This window comes from Lolium rigidum, chromosome 4, assembly GCF_022539505.1.
Source record: "Lolium rigidum isolate FL_2022 chromosome 4, APGP_CSIRO_Lrig_0.1, whole genome shotgun sequence".
NCBI classification, from domain to species: domain Eukaryota; kingdom Viridiplantae; phylum Streptophyta; class Magnoliopsida; order Poales; family Poaceae; genus Lolium; species Lolium rigidum.
This window is the reverse complement of record NC_061511.1, coordinates 257903072-257928033: the sequence shown is the minus strand read 5'-3', so window position 1 is coordinate 257928033 and position 24962 is coordinate 257903072. Positions and strand designations below refer to the sequence as shown.

Sequence of the window (24962 nt, the reverse complement as noted above, 5' to 3'; positions counted from 1 at the left end):
AAAAGAATCATACTCAACTTGCTTCATATTCCCTACATCGTAAAGCAAGGTCCTGAATATATCTTGTTTATGACTCAATCACCAAGAACGAATATACAACAACAAAAAAAGGTTCATTCTCGACTAAGAATCATTTTCTCTGCTATACGTCTTTGCTACTGGATTCGATTCAGTTCAGTGATATATATATCAATTCCTAAATGAACAACCCGCAGTAGACCAATAATTTCTGCTCGATTTGTAGTTGTTGGATCAACGATTTTTGGGGGCAAAATTGCTTCTTTAATTCCTGTCGATGTACCTCGTTAAGTGGTGGCGGCGGGTGTGTGCAGATGCAGGTTGCAGCGGCCATGACGAACCTCATCGGCCGAAGCAGCAGCTGCCGGATGACACCCGGGCCTCTCTCAAGATCTTCGACCCCTCCTCATCCTCCGTTGACCCACCTTCCGCTCTCATCCGCGTTCCGGCGCCCGGCGGCCGACGCCAAGTCCACCTCCCCGCTCATCAAGGATGAAGCGGGCGACATCCAGGATGTCGGCAAGGCAACGCAACAGGCTACGAGAAGGGGCCTCGTGCGTGCTTTAATTCCAGCCCAACGAGCAGACCGTCGCCTTGAGCACTCCGCGTATCGCGGGCCGGAGTTCGGGGACGGGGACTCCGTGTAAGAGGCTGGCGCACACCTCCTTGATCGCGCTGATAGCGCAGGATGCGGGGCTGGTGGGGCGGCGAGGAGGTCGCAACAGAGCAGGATGTAGGGGCGGCTGGAACGGGTGGCAATCGGCGCCGTCATCGACGGTGCGAGGGAGATAGATGATAAGGAGGTCGCAGGTCTGTGGGATGTGTTTTACTAATACTCCCTCCGTCCACAAATAAGTGTACGTGCGAGGTTTTCAAGATACATTACGAAGTAAAGTAAAAAGTGCATTGGAAAGGTGCATCTCCCCTTTTTAATTAGTTCACCTCCAATGAGCTAAGTGCTTATAGAAAGTAAGGAGAACATATGCTCAATATTATTGGGTTTGATTTTCGTGCGATGAAAGAGAAGCAATTAAAGTGCATTAGGAAGATAGGAGTACACTCTTTTGTGGACAAAGTTTAGAACTAGATGTCCACTTATTTGTGGACGGAGGGAGTACGCGATTGACCAAAATGCAAAAATGGCTACCGTCCGCGAAGCGGGACGAAGGTTGGACGAACGGACCATGTATTGGTTAACCACGGAACACTCTCCCATTTTTTAAGTAGTAGACGCCAGGCTCCTTCTATTTTTCTTTCACACGTACCATGGCAGCAGCAGGCCGGACTCATCTAGGTGCATGCACGAGAGAAACTTCCGTGTAACACTAACATCGGAGGAATATGGCGTGCATAAATTTGTAATTTCAATCGGTAATCAAGGTCACGTGTACGTGGAAGAAAAACTACAGTGAGCTTCTGAATAAGTGTACAAAATAACAATTAGCTTCCGTAGTTGTGGCTTTGATTTGATATAAGGACACAGTCCACAAGTCACGTAATTTTATTCAACTGGCTTTGTGTGGAGTCTGACGGTCATGGTTTTTTTCTGGGCCAGAATTTCGGAAATTTTACTGAAATATTTTTGGGTTACCACCAGAAAAATAAAATACCGGACGAAATATACTGGTGTTTATTGAACTTGATAATTATTTTTAAAATTGGATAGATCAATGCATTAGTTTCAAAAATCGCGGGCAATGTTACGTCTTGTATCTTTGGTATTTTGGAAAATAGGTAATAACGGTGGTCAATGGTATTATTTGCCAACCAAGAAAAAATTCCTTGATGAACGATGTTTCATGATAGAAAAAAAGTTCGTACAACATATAGATGCGTGTCTGTGCAAAAAATAATAATAAAAAGGCTAAGTGAGGCCAGAATGCTAGGTTAGTCAACATCATTGGAAGTAGCTCTGCTGTCGGATCTAAAAGTCGTGACTTTGGTTTGACCTAAGAACAAAATCCACAAGTCACGTAATTTTGTTCCATTGGATTTGTGTGAAGTCTCCAATTGTCGGTGTTTTTTTTTTTTTGGCCGGAATTTTCAAAATTTCGCCAATTTTCTGATTACCACTGGAGAACTAAAATACCGAACGGTATATACCTCCATTTTGATAATTTGATGATTTTAATATTTTTTGGATAAATTTATGAATAATTTCGAAAAATCTCAAGTGTTTTCTATATATGACAGGTATTTCCATTATTTTCGAAACCTGGTAATACCGATGGTCAGTGGTATATTTTCCAAAACGAGGAAAAAAACCTTAATGACTATTACATGTTATAAAAAGTGTACACACAAATTAGAGATTTAACAGTTCCAAGTCAAGTTTATTAACATAGCACATATTATGTTTTTCATAATATTTAAAATAACAACATTCAACTTTATTTTTCAATCTTTTTGTCACTTCAAAGATGATGCCCTCGCATTTGTGAGGGCCACCGTGCTAGTTCTTTGAAACAGTGAGAGCATGGCTGGGCCTGACGGTGGGGGTGGGCAGACCGGCTTTAGGCCTGACGTTGGGGGTGGGAGGATCGGGAAGCTGGACAGCAACATTGGGCATCCGGTGGACCTTCAAATTAAAAGGTATGAACTTTTTGGACCGTTTTGTAAAATGTTGCCTACGTGGCATCAGTCAAAGCGCCATGCGGGTCGGTCAAACCTAGGTAGGAGTTGAGGTGAGATACCTAACAAACTATTGGGACTTAGATATGCAGTTTCATACAACTAGGACTAACTTGACACCCCTCAAATACTTTTAGGACTTCGCATGGATTTTACTCTTTAGTAAACCATCAACAATATATGCACACATAAATATTGGTCGAAGTTACATCTCTAATAAATGCACCCGCCCAGCAATCGTCCTGCTATTTTTTTTATCCCTAAGGCTGGTCATAGTGGGGAGTAACTTAGACTAGTAACATATGCCATGTTACTATTCTAGATTATTACTACATTCATAGTGGGAAGTACCTTATATGTGGTGTCATGCATTGTATCATTTATTATGTTGTAGACTCATCTTGCTTTGAGATGTGTGATGTTATGGTAACATAGCTAATTACCACCTCACTCTCTTTCTTCATTTATTAGCATGTCATATCACCAAAATGCCTTAAGATGTGTGATGTTACTAGCTATGTTACTCCCACTATGAGCAGTCTAAGTTGTTTGCTGAGAAGTACAAAACTTAATAAATCAAGTATAATGAGGAGATGTCCTCTACCACATTTCCTTAGAAAATCGAACAATATAACATTGCATTTTCAAATAGATTAGACGGGAGAAAATGCTAGTTGAATTTATCCCAAAAACATTAGAGGGAGCTGCGGCGCGTGTGACTGGTTGTACACACACATGAAACTTCTCTGCTTGCCTTGCTTCGTCATTGACATACACGCGGTGCTCTTCGATCATCTGACGAACATTGAACTGAACACTTAGCCGACAACGCTAAGACTATGCGGAGGCACCACGGAGTGCCAAAAGCATTACAAATTTTACTAGACTAACAAAAGTAACACGTGGCAAGAAACCAAGCAAACAACAAACACGAAGATGTACATGGAGAAGCCGCCGGCCGAAGGGGGTTGCATTCTCGTCGAAATCCAAACACTACAAATGCTCGGGCCAAGCGGGGCCTCACAGCTCCGTGGCCAACGGGGCGTCGAACACGGCGCTGGTGACGAGTATCCCCTTGACCTCGGCGCCGCCGCCGTGGTCTGCCACTGCCAGCAAGGACCTTTTGGAGGCCCTGCCGTGGTGCGCCCGCCTATCGACCAGTAGCGCCCTCCCGATCTTGGACGGACTAGACAGCTGCGCCGGCGAGAAGCTCGGCGTGGCGTACACCGTGCCCGAGACGGGCACCGGGTACGCCGGCAACGGCGCGTTGACAGCCTTGCTGTTCTTGCAGGAGGAAACCTTGGCACCGGCGGGAGGTTGGTCGGTCTGCTTGGTTAGCTCGTCCACGTAGAGCAGGTCGTCGATGCGCGCGATGATGTTGGAGGCCAGGCTCTCCAAAACCCGCGAGTAGCTCTCCAGGATCGATTTCCCCACATCCTGATCAGAGGAAAAAATTGTTAGTACACGATCAGTTCATCAGCTAACCAATGCACACGTCGACACTAAACGATGGAGTGTCTTATTGCACCGACACCTTTGACAGACCTTGTTGTATTGGATCTTGCTCATGTCCAAGCTCGTCTGCGTCAGCCCTGGGAACCTCTGCTTGAGTGAAATCAACAGGCCCTCGGCTCGTTCGGCGAGCAGGTCCCCTCGCTTCTCCGTGTCCATGATCATCTCCTTGACGATGCCCCAAGACGACTTGGTGCCCGCCGACCTGCCGGCGGCGGTGCCCCTCCGGCGCCATACGTAGATGGAGGCCTCGACACGGTTGGCGATCTCCACGGCCTGGTACTCGGACGATAGGTCCAGGCAGTCGAGGAGGCAGTCAGGAGAGAACTGCTCCGACGTGATGTACCGGTATATGATGTCGCCAAGCGTGGCGCGCCCATTCTGAAACCCAAATGTATTCGTCAGAAAATGGACTTGAGAATTCAGAACGGGCATCTAGAGAATGAGCAGAGGACAGTGTCTCTGCCGCGTTGCAACCTTTGGCAGGGAGTCGTGGTACGAGTCGGGGACGTCCATCTCTGCCAAGGCATTGCTGTTGATGGCCATGGCGGCCTTGAGGATCTGGTTGGCGCAGTCGCGCTTGTGCTCCAGCTGCGTCCTGGTGGCCTCGCGGAGGCCGCCGGGGGCCAGTCGAGGCACGGGCAGCCACCACTTCTCGTCACGGCGGTGGACCGGCCTCCGGAACGAGGCCGAACCGTCGCAGTCCGGCGCGCATATCCCCTGGTCGACGTACCAAAACTCGGTGTCCCTGAAACTCTCCAGTGTTTCCTGCAACAGAGGGTTCTCGTCAGACAGATGTTCCACGATTCGTTTGTCTGAAGAATCAAACAGTTTTCTTTGTTGAACTCACGAGCAGCATGTGGTCTAGCTTCCGGAGCGCCGGCAGATTGATGTACAGATCGGATCGGGGCCTGCTCGTCATGATCTGCAAATAGATGATCCACCGTAAGTGCCAAACAGGTAGTGCAATCTTCTGATTTCAGCTGAAAAAGCCACACGCGATGTAGTGCTAGTGTTCATGGCAATCATTATTTGAGCTCGTAAAGAAAATTGCTCCACTATCTATACATGCAATTTAGTACACTAGTGTTCATGGCAATCATTATTTGAGCTTATAATTGTATACATGCGGGTTTTTTACCTGGAAACAAGAACCTGGAATGAAGCTGCTGTTAGGGAGTGCTGCTTACCTCATGATGCGGCGGTGATCCTTACTATAAAACTTCCACAAAGAGCAACGGAAGACTTCATTGCATGGAGTGGCGAAAATAGTGGCCTGTTCAGTGTCCGTTCGGCATACCGGATCGGCCTCCATATGAAAAACCAGGGTAGTAACACAGGCCAATCCAGCTCCGAGGCAACTGGCGATAGGAAGATCTGGGATGTTATCTGGAAAGCGAATGTGCCACCCAAGCTACGAGTTTTTGCGTGGAGGGCTGCCTCAGATTCACTTGGTACCCGCCTAAACTTAAGTCGGCGAATTGATACGGTTTCCCCCACTTGTGCGATATGTGGGTGCAAGACCGAGGATGCCCACCATGCCCTTGTTGATTGTACTCTGCCTCGTGCATTACGTGAGGAACTTCGCGATCATTGGACTCTGCCAACTGAACTATCGTTTAGAGAAAAGAATAAGGACTGGTTTTTCACGCTTCTGATCAATGCCCCCAAGGACCAAAGACCCAAGATTATCTTTCTTCTATGGCGGTCCTGGCATCACCGAAATAATATAGTGCATGGAGATGGTAAAGCTTCGGTGTCTGCATCTGTCCCGTACCTGGTTAATTATCACAGTTCAACTGTTAAGGCTGGTGACGACATCGGCAGTGGTATACCCTCATGGATCCTCCCAGCAGCCGGCGCAGTCAAAGCCAATGTCGATGCCGGGTGGGATTCTGTGTCAAAGATGGCTGGTATTGGTATCATTGTCAGAAACCATAGAGGCTCCCCTCTTGTTGCCGAATGGAAACCTATTCCAGATTGTGGGAGTGCGGAGGAGGCGGAAGTAATTGCTTGCCTCCATGGTCTTCGCCAGCTAGTGGAATTGCAGTGTTGGCCAGGCACAATTGAAACAGATTGCCTGCGTGCTGTGCAGGCGATTTCAAGTGACCAGGAGGAACGCTCAGCTTGCTGGACTTCCATCTTGGAGATCCGTGAACTTCTGAAGATCTTCCAAGACGTTTCCATTGTTAAGATAGACAGAGTCTGTAATGGGGTAGCTCATGTCCTAGCTCAGCTTGGTAGGTCAGGTCTTTCTGGTTGTGTGCGAGATTCAGCGCCTGACTGCGTTCAGGACCTGATCACGCTTGATTGTACGAACACTGTGTAATCCTTTGGCAGCAGGTTTCTTACGCACTCTTTTCCTTACCAGGGTACCTAAGGGGACTGGAAGGTTTTTAATGAGGCGGCCTGCTGCTGTATTAATATATGTGTTCTTACCTCAAAAAAAAAAAAAAAACAAAAAGTGTCTTTGGCTCCCGAGCTACGGTTATCCCTACATTCTAAAACTTTAAAATTCATACTTACAAGTCTAGGAAAACTGAACAAAAAATTCTGGACATACTCAATGATGTATCCAACAAGCATGCAACATTGCCATGCGAAATTCTTTGCAGTGTGGGCTACACAAAAATGACAAAATCTGATAACATTTAAAAATATGCATACCCAGATCCACAATCTTGCCATCTTTGTGTAGCTAAGAACGCAAAGTATTTCAAACTACATCGAGAGTATTTCGTTTTTTTTTAATAAAAATGACTGGATCAGTGGAGTCCTGGATCCAAAATTCTGCACTCGTTTTGTGATCTTTATTTACTCTCAATCTTGGTAGGAGTAGTGCTAGCAAGGGACGCAACATGCGGCTGCTGGTGACATTGAAATGTGATGAAGCACGCCAAATTGAAGGACCAAACGGACAGCACATTCATGTACAGTAGCCTTTACTCTTTGGACCTCAAATGCGCTCAACCGTCTTAGTAGTACAATAAACGAGATTAAGTACAATCAAACGGCTAAACACGTACACTTAATATTTTCAGTGGTCCGCGTCCAAGTTGAATTCGAATTATTAGCGGATTTGCGCTCGATCTATGCATCCGTAGAACACGGACCAACTTAAGTAACTCCGTGATCTACTTGCTCATGAACAGCAAGACAAACACTACTACTTACTAGCAGAAATTGTACAAGTGTATAGTTCAGTCATCAAGCCATTGAACGAAGGTTAACATGACATGTGAAATGTTACAGCTCTGTCAGTCTTGAGTTACCTCAAGCCTGGTCCCGTCAGGGAAGGTCTGCCAAGTGGGCACGAGCTCGACGATGTGGTCGCTGACGCAGAGCAGCCAGTCCATCTCCCGCCGCCACATGGCCTTCTTCTCCGGCGCCAGCGGCTCCAGCCTCCACAGCTGCCCGAAAATCGTCGCTGCAAGCGCAAGGACCGACCAGCGCGTCAGAGCTCTGTCCCCTCCGATCGACAAAAAGCCAGTTCGCGAATTCCAACGTATCGGGCGGGCAAGCCCAGAAACAGAATGTGGGTCACTCACCGCAGAGGTTGGTGATGGCGTTGGAGATGGCGAGCGCGGTGCAGACGCCCTTGCCGCTCCCGGACATGTCCTCGCCCAGCAGCAGCTTGGAGAACCGCTCCTTCATCAGCTCCAGCTCTGCAGCGAAAGTTAATCCCGCGGCACGGTCAACTAGGCTGCTGGTACCACTGCGGTGCTGCTCTGAATCGACGTTTCGAAATTAAAGGGAGGATTTTTTTCGTCCCGTAGGTACGCACGCACCTGGGGCTCTGTGCCTCTCGGCGCACGCGTCGCCGACGGGCGGCGGTTTCTTCTCGCCGGGCGGCGGCTTGGGCTTGGCGTCGTCGGTGACGTAGGTCTTGATGGCGACCTGCTGCCACTCGTCGGGCGGGCAGTAGGAGTCGCTGGAGGCGGCCACGGAGCTGGCGCTGGAGCTGCTCCCGCGGCGGCGCTCCTCGTCGACGGAGTCTGCCGTGAGCGTCTCGCTCACGGCCATCTCCTCCTCCTCTTCCTCCTCGGCCGCGCCTCCTCCTCCTCCTCCTCTCGCCATTCCAATCAGGCTAATTTGACAAGGAGGCAGTGACGACGACTGCTGCTGCGTCTGATGCTACGTGCTGATTGACGCGCGACGGGATTGGTTGGGCGTCTGGGGCAGAGCACGGCCGAGTTCTTGCTGGTAATTGCATGAGACGGCGAGAGTATAAAGGCTTAAAAGAGGTGAAAGGTAGCCAGCGGAGGAGAGGAGGGAGGAGGAGTGACCGTTGGGGTTTTGAGTAGTTTTGGTGGGATTCTCGGTGCGGGAAGCAACGGACAGTGAGTGAGAGTGACAAAGGCTGCTAGCCTGCTACTCAATTTGGACGCGCGCCGTGGCAGCTACGATGCCCGGCGGTGGTCCGTCCGTCTGGCCGCTTTCGCTCTACGTATCTCTGCGCTCGCCTTCTTTTGCCGTTGCGCGCTGTCGAGGGCTGGTCTGCGCATGTGCATATGGGAGGGAAGGCGGATACAAAATTTTGGTTGCAGGATCTGCACGTTAGGGGGAAACAGAAATCTAGAGGGCCGGCCGTTTGATGATTCCTCGTTGCGTCTGGGTTGGATTTAGTTGTTTAGTGGCGTTGAACATGATGATCAAACGGTCAATTTCTTTGTTTACTGGTGGGCGGACTGACGGTGTTCTTGGATCGATCCACATGTCATGGCCTGGGCAAATGTCTTTCTTTGAAAATCTGAAATAGGTTATAGAAATGATGGTGCTATTACTATTGCTTTCCGGTTTGGAAAAACTCAAAAGGCTCTTTTGATTCATAGAAATTGCGTAGCATTTATATCCTATAGAATTTTGTCCTACATTAGTTGTTTGATTCGGAACATATTCTATACGAAATAATAATTCTATAGATTGTAGTCATACCATATGGAAAAATTTCTCTAACACAATCAAAGAGAAATTATCTTCCTATAAAATTCAACTAGGCGTGAGATACTAATCCTATATTTTTCATGTTCCTATGATTTTTCTATCCTATGAATCGAAGGAGCCCTCAAAGTTTTCTCGTGGAATAAAAAATCCTCCTCTCCGCTCCTCTTTGCTATCATAAAAATGATGATGAGTCTAAGACAACGGCAATGTGGAAGCATTTGAGCCACAAGCATTGACATCGACTCAAGGAAAGCCGCAACACTACAACGCAATGTGGAATGCGTCGACAATGGGGATGCAAAGGCACAATGGGGAGGCGGGGTGGAAAAGGCAAGGGTTAGGAGGGTTCCACATGAGGCACATAAGGGCTTAGATGGATGATTGATCGTCAGCAATGACTATCCGACAAAAACCTAACCGCAATAATTGGAACCGAACTCAACCTGTGTAAGGGTTATGTCCCTACCCTGTGATTTCAATCCAATCTATATGTTGGTATTTCCCCCCAAAAAAGTTCATGTGATTTCCAATTGAGTCCTCAAGCTTATTGGGGATTTACGATTTAACCATCTAGAGTACTGTATTTTAGAAATGAGACATCAAGGCTCAATGGGCTTCGCAGTTCATCCCATAATCTTACCTTTTTCATCACTCTAACCACCCGACTTAATATTTTTGCATTTAAGCTCCAGGTTTAGAGAAATTATACATGGTACACCATGGGATCTTCCTAAATTGCACAAGTAATAATTATGTTGCATTATGTAAAATTTCCATAAGGCCATCATGTATTCATATATTCCATAATGTTGTGTACCATTTTTTATTATTTATGATGTGCTTGACCTAGGAAATCACGACCATATTTTGAGGTCAAATTATTCACCGCTGTTGTGTGCTATAATCACCCCTTAGGATTAGTGTTGTTTGCACTTTTGCCATCCTCTCCACTGTATTTTGCATTAAGCTCTCTACTTTAGAAAAAAAACATAGTATATCCTTGGGACTTCCTAAATTACACAAGGAATAATTTTGCACTATTTACATTATGTAATATTCCTCATGTATTCTTAAATTCCATCGTGATGTGTACAATTTCTTTAATTTATGATGTGCTTGGCACGGCCATATTTGGTGGTCAAAGTGTTCACTCATCACTTTGGTTTGTGCTATGAATCCCATCCCTTAGGCTTACTATTGTTTGCACTTTTGCCATCCTCTCGATTGTATTTTGCATTAAGCTCTCTACTTTAGGGGGGAAATACATAGTAGACACTTGGGACTTCCTAAATTGCACAAGGAAAAACTCTGCACTATTTACATTATGTAAAATTACCATATGAAGCCCTCAATCTTAATATATTCCATAATGATGTGTACAAATTCTTCAACTAATGACATGCTTGAAACCAAAGCCATATGTTGAGGTCAAAATATTTGCCGGTCACTCAACTTTGTTCTATGAGCCAATATTGAACCCACACTTGAACGTAACCATGTTTGTTGCTCCCACCTTGCGACAACTTTATTTTCTTCTCCTAAGTTAAAAACTCATATGGGAGTCGTGGCGGAGCCAAGGGTGCGAGATGGTTGTGTCAAGCCAACGATAATGGTTCCACAAGGATGAGAGGGCAAATGGCTCCCGAGATCTAGGGAGCTCATTGTTTAAAGAAAAAAAATGGCATTTGAAAGTTCCAAAAAAATCGCAAAAGGTCCTAGATGTAGATAATGATGATTTTTTCCTAGTGCGCATAAATACCAATCCAAAATTCATTGTATTTTAGGATGAGAAAAATGGCAAATACATGGATTGGTGTGCGGCAAAGAGTGCACATTTTCAAGACCTAGAAAATTTGTGGGATTTTTCATTTTTGTGTAGCATAGAATCTAAAGAATTTTGAATTGAGATTTTTGCTTGATGGTAGAGTTCGACATTATCTACACCCTGGAAATTTTGTTTTGAATATTTCAAAACTTACAAATGTCGATTTCGAGTTTTTGTAAGTATTTTTTCCCGCGAACATTTGCCCCACCCTCTAAATTGTCAATTTCGTTCTTTGTATAAAACCTGACCAACATTGACCCCACCCTCTTAAGTTTTTTTGCGAATGAATCATGCAGAATTAGTAGTAGAATGATAATAGCCAAACGTTGGGCTACAGTGTAGCGAGCAAGCCTTTCAGAGAATCGTAGTTACAAGAACGAACTCGTAGTTCGCCTCAGTCAGAGTTTCAAAACAAGGAGAGACAAAACAAAAGAGAGGAGAAAATGGGCTGAACTAGATATAGATAGAAGGCATCTAGTCTAGCAGCACAAAACGTTAAGGTGAAAAGCGCCTGCGGTTTGACTCGGTAGGCGCGGAGCAGTGTCCTTTTGCGGCGCACGAAAAAATCCCATGCGTGTCGCTAGCTGCTGCCCCGCCCCACGGAGGCCCCACGAAAGCGGCGTCAAAAACTCCTATCAAAAGTCGAGCAAACCTCTCCAGGATTAGGACAACTCATGGACTTTATTTTCCTTCTTTAGTGCCACCATTTTGTAAGTGAGTACTCCATCTTGAATCATCGGCTTTCGCTAGTGGGATCTCCAGTACTAGCATTACCAGTGTACTAATTGCGTCTGATCACTTCTAGCAGAAGCGATGGAGGCCTAGGCCCCTTGATTTATGACTTAATTGATGAGGCAAAACATGAAGCTATTTTGATCACACTAACGAACATGGAAGACCACTCCTGATGCTTACTCCCTGTATTTCTTAGCACATCGTGGTAAGTAAATTGCTGATGGGGCAAATGACACAAACCCGTAAAAAACAAGGTTTATGAAATTGTTTTGCATATGATCGATCAAAGCTGAACGTTAAAACACAAACAAATCATGCATATCATAGTTCACCATCAGATATAACCACCGGCATCAAACAGAGGCAGTACCGCCATCAGCAGCATCGGCACTACCTCCTGGAGTCACATCGGCACCACCTCCTGGAGGCACATCGGCAGCAGCAGTTGTCTCTTGACGAGCAGCTCTTCGCCTCGCCGTGATCTCCGCCGAGGTCTCCTTCCACCACTCCAGCTGAACCTCATTCATTTCCTTCGTGTTCATCATCAAGATTTCCCTCTCTTCGGCCAATAGTAGCTTCGTTGCTTTGACCTTCTTCACATTGATCCTCATCTCCTCCAACTTAGCTTTGGCCTTTGCTTCCTCTTGGTGGCTTCAAGCTTTGCAAGGGTCACCTCCTTCTTCGTCTCGATGATGACACGCTTGGTCTCCAAAGTCTTGGTCGCTATCACCTCCTTCGACTTCATCATTTGATCAAACTTGTCCCTCAATAATGCAGCCTCCCCCCCGAGCCTTATCCTTTCCTTCGCTTTCTTGTTCCCCTCCGGCTTGTCGGCGTTCCTGCCATCCTTCTCGTCCTCGGTGTCGTCGAGCGCAACCATCGCAGCCTTCTTCGGAGCGATGTGTGGCGTCTTCAACCTCCGTGTAGTTGTTGGCCCGCCTCTTCTTCCGACTTCCATCGGCCGTGACCTCCACCACACCGTCGTCCTCTTCCTCGTCCCCCTCGTCCCCTTCGTCCCCTTCTTCCCCTTCTTCCCCGCAGTAGTTCTCGTTGCCGAATGGCGGGAGTGGGTTAATGTTCACCTCCCCCAACATCTCCATGTACGAGGTGGAATTGTTCCTAATTTGACGAGGCCTCAGTACGTACTTGCAATGGAAAAAATGGAGGAAGAGTTCATGTGTACCTTGCTGCGCCATCGTCGAGCACGTCGTGGGCGGCGGCCGTGGTGGCTTCCGAAGGCGGCGGCGGCGTAGGCGGAGATGGGCAGGGAGGCGCGGGGCCACGGCTAGTCGCCGCCTTCACTTTGGTCCTTTTCGGACCCGAACTCTTCGGTCTCGCACGGACGGCCTTCGGCTTCACCGCCGACCCACCACCGGGGACCGCCGCGGCACCGGCTTGCAGAAGCAGATGTGTTCTCGCGCGCCGCCTCTTCGCTGCAGTCGTCGACGAGACCGCGGGGGTCACAGGGGTGGAAGCGGTGGCCGGGATTGTTGGTGCAGCGGCGGAAGTTCCGGCGACCACGGGAGAGGGTGCCGGCGCCGGCGGGGTAGCAACGGCGGCCGGCGGGGTCGATTCGAGACTCATCGGGGACAAATCGGAGGGTGGCGGCGCAGAGGAAGCGAGGGCGCACAAATCGGCGGGGGCGGCGGCGGTTGGGACGAGCTGAAGGTTCCCTCGCGCGCAAATTAGGGATTGTGTTCGGGCTGCGTTCGGTACGCTCCGTCGGCCCCTACAAATACAGGCCGACGGAGCGAACCGAATGCAGCCCGAAAAAATATTTTCGGTTTTGGGCCGTTTACGGTCACTGATCGGCGCCGTTTTTCGATCCGAACCCGTAAAACGGCGGTTATTTTTCGGTTTTGGGTCTTTTACGGGCTCTGTTAGAGATGCTCTAAAAGCCAAATATCTTGTCTGGTTGCTCAAACACAAGGAATGCAGAATTTCTAAGGAAATTCTTAATGCAACATGGATATATGAAGCCTAGTTTTTTAAACATATCCGAGTCTTAAAAAGTTAAGACAAAAATACACATATAATTGGGCAGAATATCCGTGTAAACTATTGTGCAAAAGTTAAAACATTTGCGAGTTGTTGCATAATTAGAAAACCACTACAAGTTAGGTAATATGCACCTTAATTTTGTTATTTTTCTCATTTTTATACGGGTTGCAAACGGTCCTAAATTTATGACAAGAAAACATAAGTAAGTTTCTACTTGATACATGAAAGCGCGATTTTCCTGTTTTCCCCCTATGTTCTAGAAACAGGTCCTGGCATTTGCGGGTTTTAACATGAACTTGAAGATTGAAACTCATGAAATAACTAAGTCTATCTCGAGTAAGCATGTTTTCCTTCTATTTGTACTTTTATGTATTTATTTTTGCAGATTATTGTATATGTTTATTATTTATTTTCAAGACCCGAATTTCTCTATCCAACAAAGGGAATCGTGTAGAAGCATGATCCTCTATTCTGATGCTTCTACATTTCGTGAAAACTGACATGGCACAGGGTAGGAATATTTTTACTTATGGAGAAGCTTATGTTGACAATAATATACTACTGGTTTATGGTAAAAGCAAAGCACCCACTCACAAAAATTACAAATTCATGATAAATACAAAAGTAAGGATAAAGTGCACAAGAAAGCATCAGATGGCATAAATTATAAAATGGCATAAGTCGTCAAGGATAACTGCATCTCAATCTACCAATTATTTCAAACTTTTTCATTGAGGTTTTGGGTTTCTTACCTATATGCTTCATTGCTATTTTGAACTTTATTTGACTTAGAGTCTCTTTGTATTGAAATATTTTAAAGCTTTGGCATATTCATAAAATATGTTAACAATGTTAGTTCGATTCAAGGAGTAATATCACAAAAATTATATGCATTAACCGCCTCACGAACTTAGTTCCACATGATTCTTAACAAAAGACCAGATATCTATAAGGTTTCATTGTTTATTGGATGCACCTTATGTCTTTTAAAGCTGAGGCGGAAATTTTAGCAGAGTATCGGGAAAGCTACAGTTCTAAATTCTTTTGTTATTGTCACTAGATTGCAAGCCATCTGATTCAGTCCAATATTTTCAATACTTATTTGGGTTTATTTTCTTAATACTGAGTATTGATTACTTATTAAACTCGCAATGCTTTTTTGTTAACTTTCTTTGGCTTGTAGGAGCCACTCAACCAAATTTCACATGGATCTAAATGACAATCACGATTTTTAACAATGTTAAGAATCAAACTGCCTCTATAATTTGTGTTGCAGTAAAGTCCCTATATTTTCATCAACTGGTCCTCTGGCACCAAGATCTTAAATTATTCACAGCAAAAATACCCTAAATTAATCGACCACGAGGCACATGTGGTAGGCTATCTAAAATATGAACGAAAAAACTTAAATCATGGACTTCACTAATGAGAGCTCTACTGTGAGTACTACCAGTACACTAACTACGATTGGCTACTTGTTCGAGAAGCAAAGAAAATGCCCGATGAGTTATCATGGTGGAGGGTTTAGCTGCAAGCAACCAAGCAAGAATTAAGCAGGAACATTAGCTAATGCCTGAGAAGCGATCAACTTTGCTCCATGTGCCTAGCCTCAAAATTGCTTAGCCTCAGAGGCTTCTCAAAATGCACTAATGGCTCTTTGAAAAATATCGTTGTATCGAGCTTAAGTTCTCACAGCAACCAGGTGGTCTTTTCCAAAATATAAAATCATCAAATTTGCTCTGCCTTCGAACTACGTCGAACATTAGAGTGCTGGTCCAGTATGTATAGCCCATGTGCAACGATTAAGCGCCTAATAATGAACGGAGATGATTATGTTTTGTGTGCAGCTGCACTGCATTGTCCTTGCTCGAACAGGGAGTGTTGTTGAAGTGCAGCAGTTGTGAGTCACACATAGATTGAATCACACATCTGCATAGAGAAATGAAATTTATAATCTAGGAACTTCTATGGATATGCTTACCTACTAATGCACAAGATGCCAACATTAAGATATTTATTTGACCTTAGGCTCTAAGATCTTTACCATCAATATGTATACAACTACTTATTAAAATCTACTAGCATATAACATGAGTATGAATTTAGCCTTAGCCAGCATCAGATGTTAAGTGGTAACCATTGAATAAATATAATAATAATTAATTTATCATACTATTCACACAATATAGAACTTACAAAAATGTCTAAACAAATTTCAATATCATATTACATAAAATAATGCCATGTTAGAGAGCAATCAATTATGTTGTTGCCCAAGCATTTGAGAGTAGGCAACTCCAAGAATAGTGTTTGTAGCTTCAGTCTTCATCCACTTCATGTAAAAGTGGCACAACCAGTCTAAACTAAATTTTGAATATGTAAAATTTAAATAAATACAATTTGTACTAAACTCTCATATTTCTTTAGAACTTATTTTAGCATGCGACAATCTTAGCGACTATACTTCTTTAAATATTCCTGGTTTAGATTCCGACTTAGCTAGCAATGTTGCTAAAATATTAGCCGGCTTGTTCTTGTCATATGGTTGTAATGCATGTTATTTAGTAATCATTTTATGTTGGATTTTGCAACAAAAAATGGTTCTCGGATGATTTTATGGACCATTGCATGATTTATATCAAGAAGACTTCTGTAGCAATGTTGTTTGTATCACATGAAAGCTGAGTAATTTAGAAGAATTTTGATACCAAGTCAAATTGGATCACATGAATGAATTGTTGCAAGAATAGTGTGTAATTACATAAATGGTAAGGAAGGTAAATGGGTCACATTAGTTGATTCTCACTTTCTCATATGAGCTTGGTACTCGCTCAAAAACATACAACGTGTATTGCATAAACATCCCCTCTTGTATTTACTTTTGCAATTGTAGTTATGAAAAATTTATACAGATTCAGTTTTTCGGGCAGTGAGATTTTTTTTTGTGAGAAACACAACTCTTCTCTTAGTTCCTTGTATGTTCAACAAGCCACGTTTCCTACTCTTTTTTTCCATATTGACAATAGTAAGGGCCTCTTTAATTCATAGGATTTGTGTAGGATTTGCATTCTATAGGAAAATTTTCTACACAAGTTGTTTGATTCGTAGAAACATATCTTGTTGAACTAATTCTATAGAAATCATGTAGCGTAAATCCTATAGAAAAAACGCTTTAGATCATACCTCATTGAAAATTCCTTGACTACAATCAAACATATTGCATCTTTTCATAGGATTTAAGTATGCATGACATCTCAATTTCATATTTTTTTCCATTCATATATCTTTGCTATCTTGTAAATCAAAAGAGCCCTAAGAAGGGAAACACACCCACACTAACCTTAAGAGCATCTCCAGTCGCGTCCCCCAAATGACGTTTGGGGGACGGCGGACAAGAAATGGAGAAAAACGTGTTCCAGTCGCGTCCCCCAAAGCTAAATAGCGCCCCATTTTATGTCCGGCGTCCCCGGTAGAGACTCTATGTATGGAGTCTCTACCGGGGACGCCGGACACAAAAACAGCGTCCGGACGCATGTATGTAGCCCCTACTTCCCACATGTCATTTTCTTTTCCCACACTTTTTCACATCTACTTTTTTCATATGTGGTGGTCCCATCTATTAAAATGCATGCATCCGGACGTTGTTTGAGTGACGTAGCTGGGAAGGGTCTCTTTTTTGTACAAATTTTTAGTCTCTTTTTGTCCGGCGCGGTCCTAAACGTCCCCCAAATCATTTGTGCCGGACGTTTTTTGAGGGACGCGACTGGAGATGCTCTAACCATACCTTGACCACCAGACCGTGCGAGGACCATCTAAGTCAATGTCACATCCTCACGCATAAAAGAAGTCGGTACACTACACGCGAGAGGGAATCGTCCTTGCTACACGGGACGGAAACGTCAAAGGCAAGAGGCAGCGCTTGTCCTATCTATCGAGCGTAAAGAATGTTCCACTGTTACTGCCATGAGACGACACTTCTTCAGAGAACACCGAGATGAAAAAACTGATGCTACCAGTACCAGTAGCCAGTAGGCCTTGGTGAACGAGAAGGCAGGATTCAAAATCCCAGAGTATAAAATAGTTTGTCGCTTATCACCTGTCGCACCTAGCAAGTGCGACTCTCTGCACAGCGACCCACGACGGATGTTCGTCGCCGGGCTCGGGCGGTCGGTCAGCCCCAGTTGATCGCCGCTTCTTCTGGTCTTCCACGCAGTCGGGTAGCTCGGAATCCGACTCGTCTCGGTCTCTGTTGCGCTGGGTTAGTTGGTCGCGACTTTCCGTTTTGTTCTCTGGTTATCGTGTCCTCCGCTGGGTACCGCGCCCGCGTGCCTGATGCAGTGGTGTCCGTGAGCCCGTCACCCAGACGCGACGATCCCTCGCTGTGGCCTGCAAAATCTTGACGTCCGATGGGACGAAAAATCGTTGTTACAGGGTTGCAGAATCTCACTCCACGTAGATTTTGGTTATGAAATTTAAATTCGAGCTTCAAATTCGACTTGGACGACATTACCCAGCCCGTTTGTGTCGTTTGTCCAGCTCGCGTCCATAATAAATTCACGATTTAGATCTATCTGTAATCGTACGGGGTTAGAGCATTTCCTCTCGGTTTGTCATGCTACATTTGTGCCCACATTGTGCTCATTACATTGTAGTTGATTTGAATATTTCTTTTTTTATTCTTATATTTGAATATTTCAGACCTACAGTGGTGATAATTAAGAGGTCCAGTTCAAGTTCATCCACGTCTTCGAGAATTGCGAGAAGTGGGCCGAGACTTAGGTGGCTCTCGCCAAGGCCAAGGACGCCGCCTTCGACCCTGCACCGACAACACCGAACGGCAGGGGCGGAGCTACAGTGTAATCACTGGTGTCAGCTAACACCGACGCCTAGAACACATTCCCTTGTAGCTATAGTGCATAAGCAAAAAATGACACCATTTAAAATAATTGTAAGTTTGTGTTGCTTGTTGTTTTGACACCAGCGACCATTTATTCTGGCTTCACCCCTACCGAACGGTCTCGGAGTCGGAGAGGCGTTGCATTGGGCACAAGAAAGCCAAGTTGGCAAGAGATGCGGCGTCGGCCTCGAAGAGTTTGCAATCATCCATCAAGAAGTGCATCATCATGCCGCCATGAGAGAACATGCAAAGTCTTGAGAGAAGAGAAGTGTGATGCAAGGTGGACGGTGATGTTGGAGAAGCAAGACATCATGATCAGTCTCATGAATGTCATTGTTGTGGCGAATAAGAGAAAAGAGCAATTAGCTCGCTTAGTGTGTGTTCGGTTATTGTAATGGTTTCATTTCACTAGAATGGAAACATTTAATTATTGTTCCAATCACCTCTTGCTTAGCACGGGTGAGGTTAACTTATCATATGCATGTGTATAAATTTTAACAACATTAGTTCCTTTTTGAATTCGCAAAAATAAAATCCTTTCTGATTTCAACATTTTTTTAAATTTTCAACACTCTCTATTTCAATCAGCGCGTGTAATAGCTTGTACAGATTATTAGTTACTCCGTAGCATCTAAACAGCGGTACAAAACGTGCAATCACTATTTTTATCCAAAACAGATGGTCCGAGCCAATACTACAACATCAAATCTGAATAATCACCAATTTGAAAGCAGCGTCGTTGCTCGGCAGCTCGTCCACAGCAGCTTCGCTGCTAGCCTGCTAGTGCCCAACCAGCTCGTCGCTAAGCAGCCGAGGCGCAGCACTTGCCCTCGCCAATCACCTGAATCCAGCTTCCAGCCACCGCTGCCTCACCTGCTTCCGGCTGCCACCAGCGGGCTGAGTGACAGCGTCGTTTGTTGGGTCGCGGCGAGCAGAGGAAAAGACCAGGGAACACGAGATATGCGACGGGCGAGGATACCACAAGGTGGCAAGGCTGAGATTTGGTTGGTGCGGTGATCATTAGACTGCCGTTCTACCAGATTCCACCAATTTGTTGGAATGGGTGAATTCTGAATCTAAGGGTTATATTGTCTTTTTAGGACCAGTTGGTTCCATCCTTCTCCAGAACCAAACACATGAACGGGTTCAAAGGATGAAACGGTTCCATTACATTTTACTCCGTTCTAGAACTAAATACACCCTTAATGGCCATCTACGATGGATGAATGGGTGAAGGCGTGATACAAGGAACAACACGACCTTATCTTGCAAGAAATGAGAGCACTAGCGGCGAGTTCTACACCGCCCGCGACAAGTTCTACACCGCCGGTGACATTAGATGCCCTAGAGGCGCATTCGAGGCAGTGTCGGATGCCGTATGGTGGGCGGCTGGAGATGTTCTTATCATCTCCACTGACTGAACGGGTATTACGCTTTACCAATGGCGACTGCCTATTTCCTGTGAATTATATCCTTGCACTGGCCGGGCTGTGCTCCGGTGTCCCCCCCTTAGCGAACGACGTTCAGGTGGTAAACGTGCGTTTGGTTCGTGACCAGAAAATATGGATGATCCCATCCCAAAAGTCGAATATTTCTGAGAAAGGCTGAATCATATGATCCGTGAATTTCATGATTAATCTCACTAGCCACCTGAGAATCCATGGCCGTCGACGCGACTCCGACACCTGCCACCGTCGTATGTGTGGCTCCCCAGCTCAGCGGCGGCCACCATGTCACGGCGAGCGGTGGGCTTGCTTTTCCGCGTGGCTCCCCAGCTTGACATCGGCGGCCTCCAGGACGCGGTAAGCGGCGGGCTTGATTTTCAACGTGGCTCCCTAGCTCGGCGGCGGCGGCCTCCATGGCGTGGCGAGCAACGAGCTTGCTACGTCTGCCCAGTCGAAGAAATGACCTCGCTAAGTATGTGCGGGTAGTGACCTTGCTAGGCACGGGTAGGCGGCCGCCCGCTAGGTCCGGCCTCCACCACAAAAGGAAAAGGACCCGTTAATTACATATTAACCGGTGTGTTAATGGCATATTTATATTTTTCTATTAATTGTTAATTAAACATATTTTATCCCATCCCATCCCGTACATGTTTGCCCATGAACCAAACACACATGTTAAGTTAACCCACGAAGGGGTATCAGCAGATCCTAGCCGTCTAAATAGAACAAAGTTTAGAGAGGGGGGGACACCGGAGCAATAGCCGCACTGGCCATCTTTTTCTTTCTGCCAGAGTAGATGAGCTTGGAGTGTGTAATCATTAACCCGCTTCCATTTCTTGCCTCGGCCATCAAAGACGGTGAGTGAGATGTGGTAGAGAAATTGAGACAGCTATAGTCACCGGGTGCCCATTGGAGACGAGTTCTGACGATTCATGAGTATATGGCCCCATTCTATGGTAGAAAAGACACTCTTCACTTGGAAGGCTTGGGCATAGATTGGATGTATATAGGTTTTAGGCGTTTAGCACCTAATGCGTTTCATTGTTTGTCTAGGTTTGGAGCAGTCCATGAGAAGCACGTAACCATCATGTCACGGCTCTTTATGGCGGTGACCAGAACCTCCAATATGTGTGCTGTAGTGGCAGCAGATACGTACCATGACCTACTAGATAGTATGCACAAGGACAAGACCAGCAAAAGGAATAGAGGGCAATCAGTACAAAATGAAGTTGCTTGCTCCTCTGGGTATATGCATGATTTGAAGTTTGGTAGATGGTAGTGGTAGGTCAATTTTAAGCCTCATCAACAGCTAAGGATTTAAGGTACCATCCTAACACGAAGGGAAATGTTTCAGCAGAAATTAAAAGGGACAGACGAGCCAAATGCTGCTGCTTCGTACACAGACGTACACAACTCAATATGTTTAACTTAGCAGGGATCTTTATCAAGTGGCACACGTGATAAGCAATTTCAAAACAATCTTTAGAACTGAGGAGGGATCTTTTATCTTATATGGCATGTCTCATGCATGAGCATAAATATATGAAGAGTGTTCCAGCTAATTTTAAGTCAAGAACAGCAAGATGACACCACATCCTAAACAACTGCAGTACTGCACCATCAATGAATCCACATGCAAAAATATGGACAGTAAAGGCATAAGGCAAATGCATTGTTTTCTCTGTAATTTATGCAAACTTTAAGCCAGAACCTTTTGAGTTCAGCAAGTGATAGCCACACCAGTATGCAAGGTTGCAGTCAATAAAAGCATCTGAAGAAACTTGAGGTTGCTAAAAGAAGATACCAGTCTCAACTAAGTGACGTTCAGTACACCTTTAGATATGTGCACAAGCAGGAACCTGCCTGCACAAAGATGTGCTACATTAGTCTTTCTCCCTGGAAAACGGATGAAAAGTCAGTTGGGTATGGTAACTGAAGGTGAGCTGAGTTAACCAATATGTGCAGAAGCAGGAACCTTGCTTCTGACTAAACAAGTAGAGTCCCAACTCAGAAGTCAGAATGCCAGAACTGTGGTCATGGCAAAAAGAACACAGATGAATCATTCAGTTTGCCAAAGAACATTAGGATTTCCAGCTCACTGTTTGTCAGAAAGCAGAACTTGTCATACTGCACGAATCATAGGGAAAATTGCTTGTAAAATTTCAAAAAGTTGAAAATTCTATTACGAAACAATACAACATGTTTAATTCATTCATCTAAAGCTACAAGTCATCACTAACAACTAGGCAGGAGCTTCACAGTTCGAAATCCCTCATGTTGCCTCGTGCCTTCACATCTGAAGACAACATATATCCGTTCCTTTTTGCGCAGTCTCTGTCAGAAATCCAGAAGTGCATAATCCATCAGACAGCAGCAACAAAGAAAATGTTGTAGGCGGTAACTAAAATCTGTATATGACTACTGTTACACAAAACCAAATACAAAGCAAAAAAAATCTTGTCGGTAGCTAATAGTACAAGTCATACGTCAAGTGAAAAACGTATCCTGTGACACGCCTTTTCTGATCTATGGCATGTTTGTACAAATGGCCATTACATTACTGCTACAGTATTGCCAAAAGTACACTTTAAGTAATCAGATGACAGCAAGCAACAATACCTATTGTACACCACATGTGATTCCTACTCCAGAAATTCTTCCATGAGACCCTATGATAAGTTAAGCAAAATCTTATTCACACCGGAAACATACAGAATGGATGATCAAGAATCTTATTCACGGAGTAACAGGTAGCAAACCTGTGATATAAATTGTTCTGCATCTGTGCGCCTTAGGAAATGTAGTGAGTTCTTTGTCAACGATATGGAATGGTCGCCAAGAGATACTTCACCAATGTCCTCCAGCACTCGAACCTGGATATAAGGATCCTTGGGGGGTACCATGTCCTATGAAAATTAAACAGTTATTCTGATATCTGTGTTTCGTCCTCAAAAGGTATATCATATAGGAAAGATCCATACCACCGCTAAATCTATATCCATTTCTGATATGTAGGACTTAATGGCTGTAGAGTGGTTCTTGAAGTACTCTTTCTCTGAAAAATGGAGCTTTTCTTGTATTTCATGAGGAAGCACAGGACCAATTTTCCATCTAAAACTCTGAATAGTTTCAGCTCGGTTGTACCTATTTGGATACGGAAAATCGGGTTCATCATGTGCAATCACCATGAAAAAGAGAGGAAACACAAGTTTGCACAGACGTGAAATAAAATCCTGTACATGTAAGCCATGAGGCATCTTTTGTTACGGAGCAGCGAAAGATGGTGGATAGCTGCACCATAGTGGTCCTCATTTCTTGTCGTTTCAATGTCTAGGTTTTGCTCCACCATTTTTCTGTCACAAGCACAAAACAGATCAGGCATTTGAATAGCTTCTAAACAGTGCTGGTGAGGAATTCAATCTAGTTCTTTTATCTTACTGGAGAAATGACAGAAACAGGAGAAACTGAACGTTACTCGCAAGTCAAAGTTACATGAAAATTCTAAATAGCATGGAAGTTACCTGATCAAAGACTGAAACTGTGCATTGTGCTCATTGCACTCTCTAATGACCTGGTCAAATACATCGTTCTGCACATTCCATGAGGCAACAAGTTAGGGATTGGCATATTAAACATTAAACAAAGTAAAAGGAAATTTTGCTACCAAAGCATACTGCCCAAAACGTGTCAATATGCAGTGTTGTGTCTAATGCCCAGGTTTCATGCTAAAGATGTCCTGCCACAGCAATTTACCAGCCCTGCACCTGAGTACCGAATATTTTAAAGGCGATATAATGGAATTCGGTATGATGAACCAGCATGTGCTGACAACACTATTGAAGGAAGAGGCCTAGAGTTCTTCACAGTAAACAGAGATTACTTCGGAAATGGCATCAACTTCGCAAGCAAGACCAGAAGGCGGGTAAGTAAGAGTTGTACTGAGGCACTACGCAGTACAGATGCCGGTACATAGCACCTGCTTAAGTAGTATAAAATATATGGCTGCCTGCTAAAATAGAAAATAAAATTATTCCCAGAAAAAATCCTCACACACAAGATTAGACGAAATTACACTTCAATACAAAGCAAAGATTGGGCAACACTATAGTTTATCTGGATACCTAGTGCTCTTCGGAGTAAGCACATGGTCACAAGCCGCATGTAGTACTAACTAAATCGGTACCTACTTGCACGGATGCTTTATTCATCAAGGACGCATAGCAATTCCCATCAGGATGCAAAATCCACAGCATAGAAATTCAATTCCGTCCACACAGACGCCTAACAGAAACAGATCAAGCAAAACTGGTCTCTAAAACAGACGAATCGAGGAAACTGAAGCACCGTGCAGCCGTGTACCGAGCTAGGAGGTGCGAGTGGGTATGGAGAGAGTAGGGGGAGAATTACGTTGAAGACCACGAGCTGGCCGGGCTCGCAGGCGTCGAGCTCCTTGAGCAGCTGCGACGCGCGCCGCCCGTACATCCTGCTGCTGCTCCTGCCGCCGCGCGCGACGTGCTCGACGGAATGGCGCTGCGGCACGGGACCGGATCTGCCGCGGCGGGAGGATGGGATTGGCAGAGGCGGCAGATCGCGCGCGGCGGGCGGTGTGGTGGGGGACTCGGCCGGCTGAGGGGCGCGAGCGGTGGCGGGAGGGAGGGAGAAGGGGAATTTGGCGTCGCCGCGCGGGAAAATTTTGGTGGACTCGGTTTGGGAGGCGGGAGGAGAGGCACCAGCGACAGGAGCGTGGTTTGTTTGGACACTAGGGATGGTTTGCCACACGACAGCAAAAGAACGCTCCTACGGTGCGGTCCACCGCGGGTTGGGGAAAACGCGGGTTTTTCTTAGAGGAACCAAATATTTCAAAATCAAGTTATATACACATGTGAAAATTAAAAGACAAACTAGGATAATAAGAACATACATCGAGCCTCCACCATTGCAAGATCTAAAAAAG

The 24962-nt window shown here is 45.2% G+C and overlaps 2 protein-coding genes across 2 annotated transcripts; both read right to left on the bottom strand.

The window, feature by feature from the left end:
• Nucleotides 1-3669: 3669 nt before the first annotated feature.
• Nucleotides 3670-7827, bottom strand: LOC124650334 (rop guanine nucleotide exchange factor 7-like). Its single transcript, XM_047189870.1, has 6 exons — nt 7710-7827; nt 7434-7588; nt 5012-5086; nt 4639-4929; nt 4195-4542; nt 3670-4086 (listed from the first exon to the last, which is right to left on the bottom strand). Exons 1-6 carry the CDS (start codon nt 7813-7815, stop codon nt 3670-3672), a joined length of 1392 nt encoding a protein of 463 aa, XP_047045826.1. The 5' UTR covers nt 7816-7827.
• A 14287-nt stretch (nt 7828-22114) lies between these two features.
• Nucleotides 22115-23621, bottom strand: LOC124705621 (DNA replication complex GINS protein PSF1). The gene is made up of 6 exons (XM_047237327.1): nt 23530-23621; nt 23248-23361; nt 22990-23152; nt 22768-22914; nt 22628-22677; nt 22115-22342 (listed from the first exon to the last, which is right to left on the bottom strand). Exons 2-5 carry the CDS (start codon nt 23355-23357, stop codon nt 22651-22653), a joined length of 447 nt encoding a protein of 148 aa, XP_047093283.1. The 5' UTR covers nt 23358-23361; nt 23530-23621; the 3' UTR covers nt 22115-22342; nt 22628-22650.
• Between the last annotated feature and the right edge of the window lie 1341 nt (nt 23622-24962).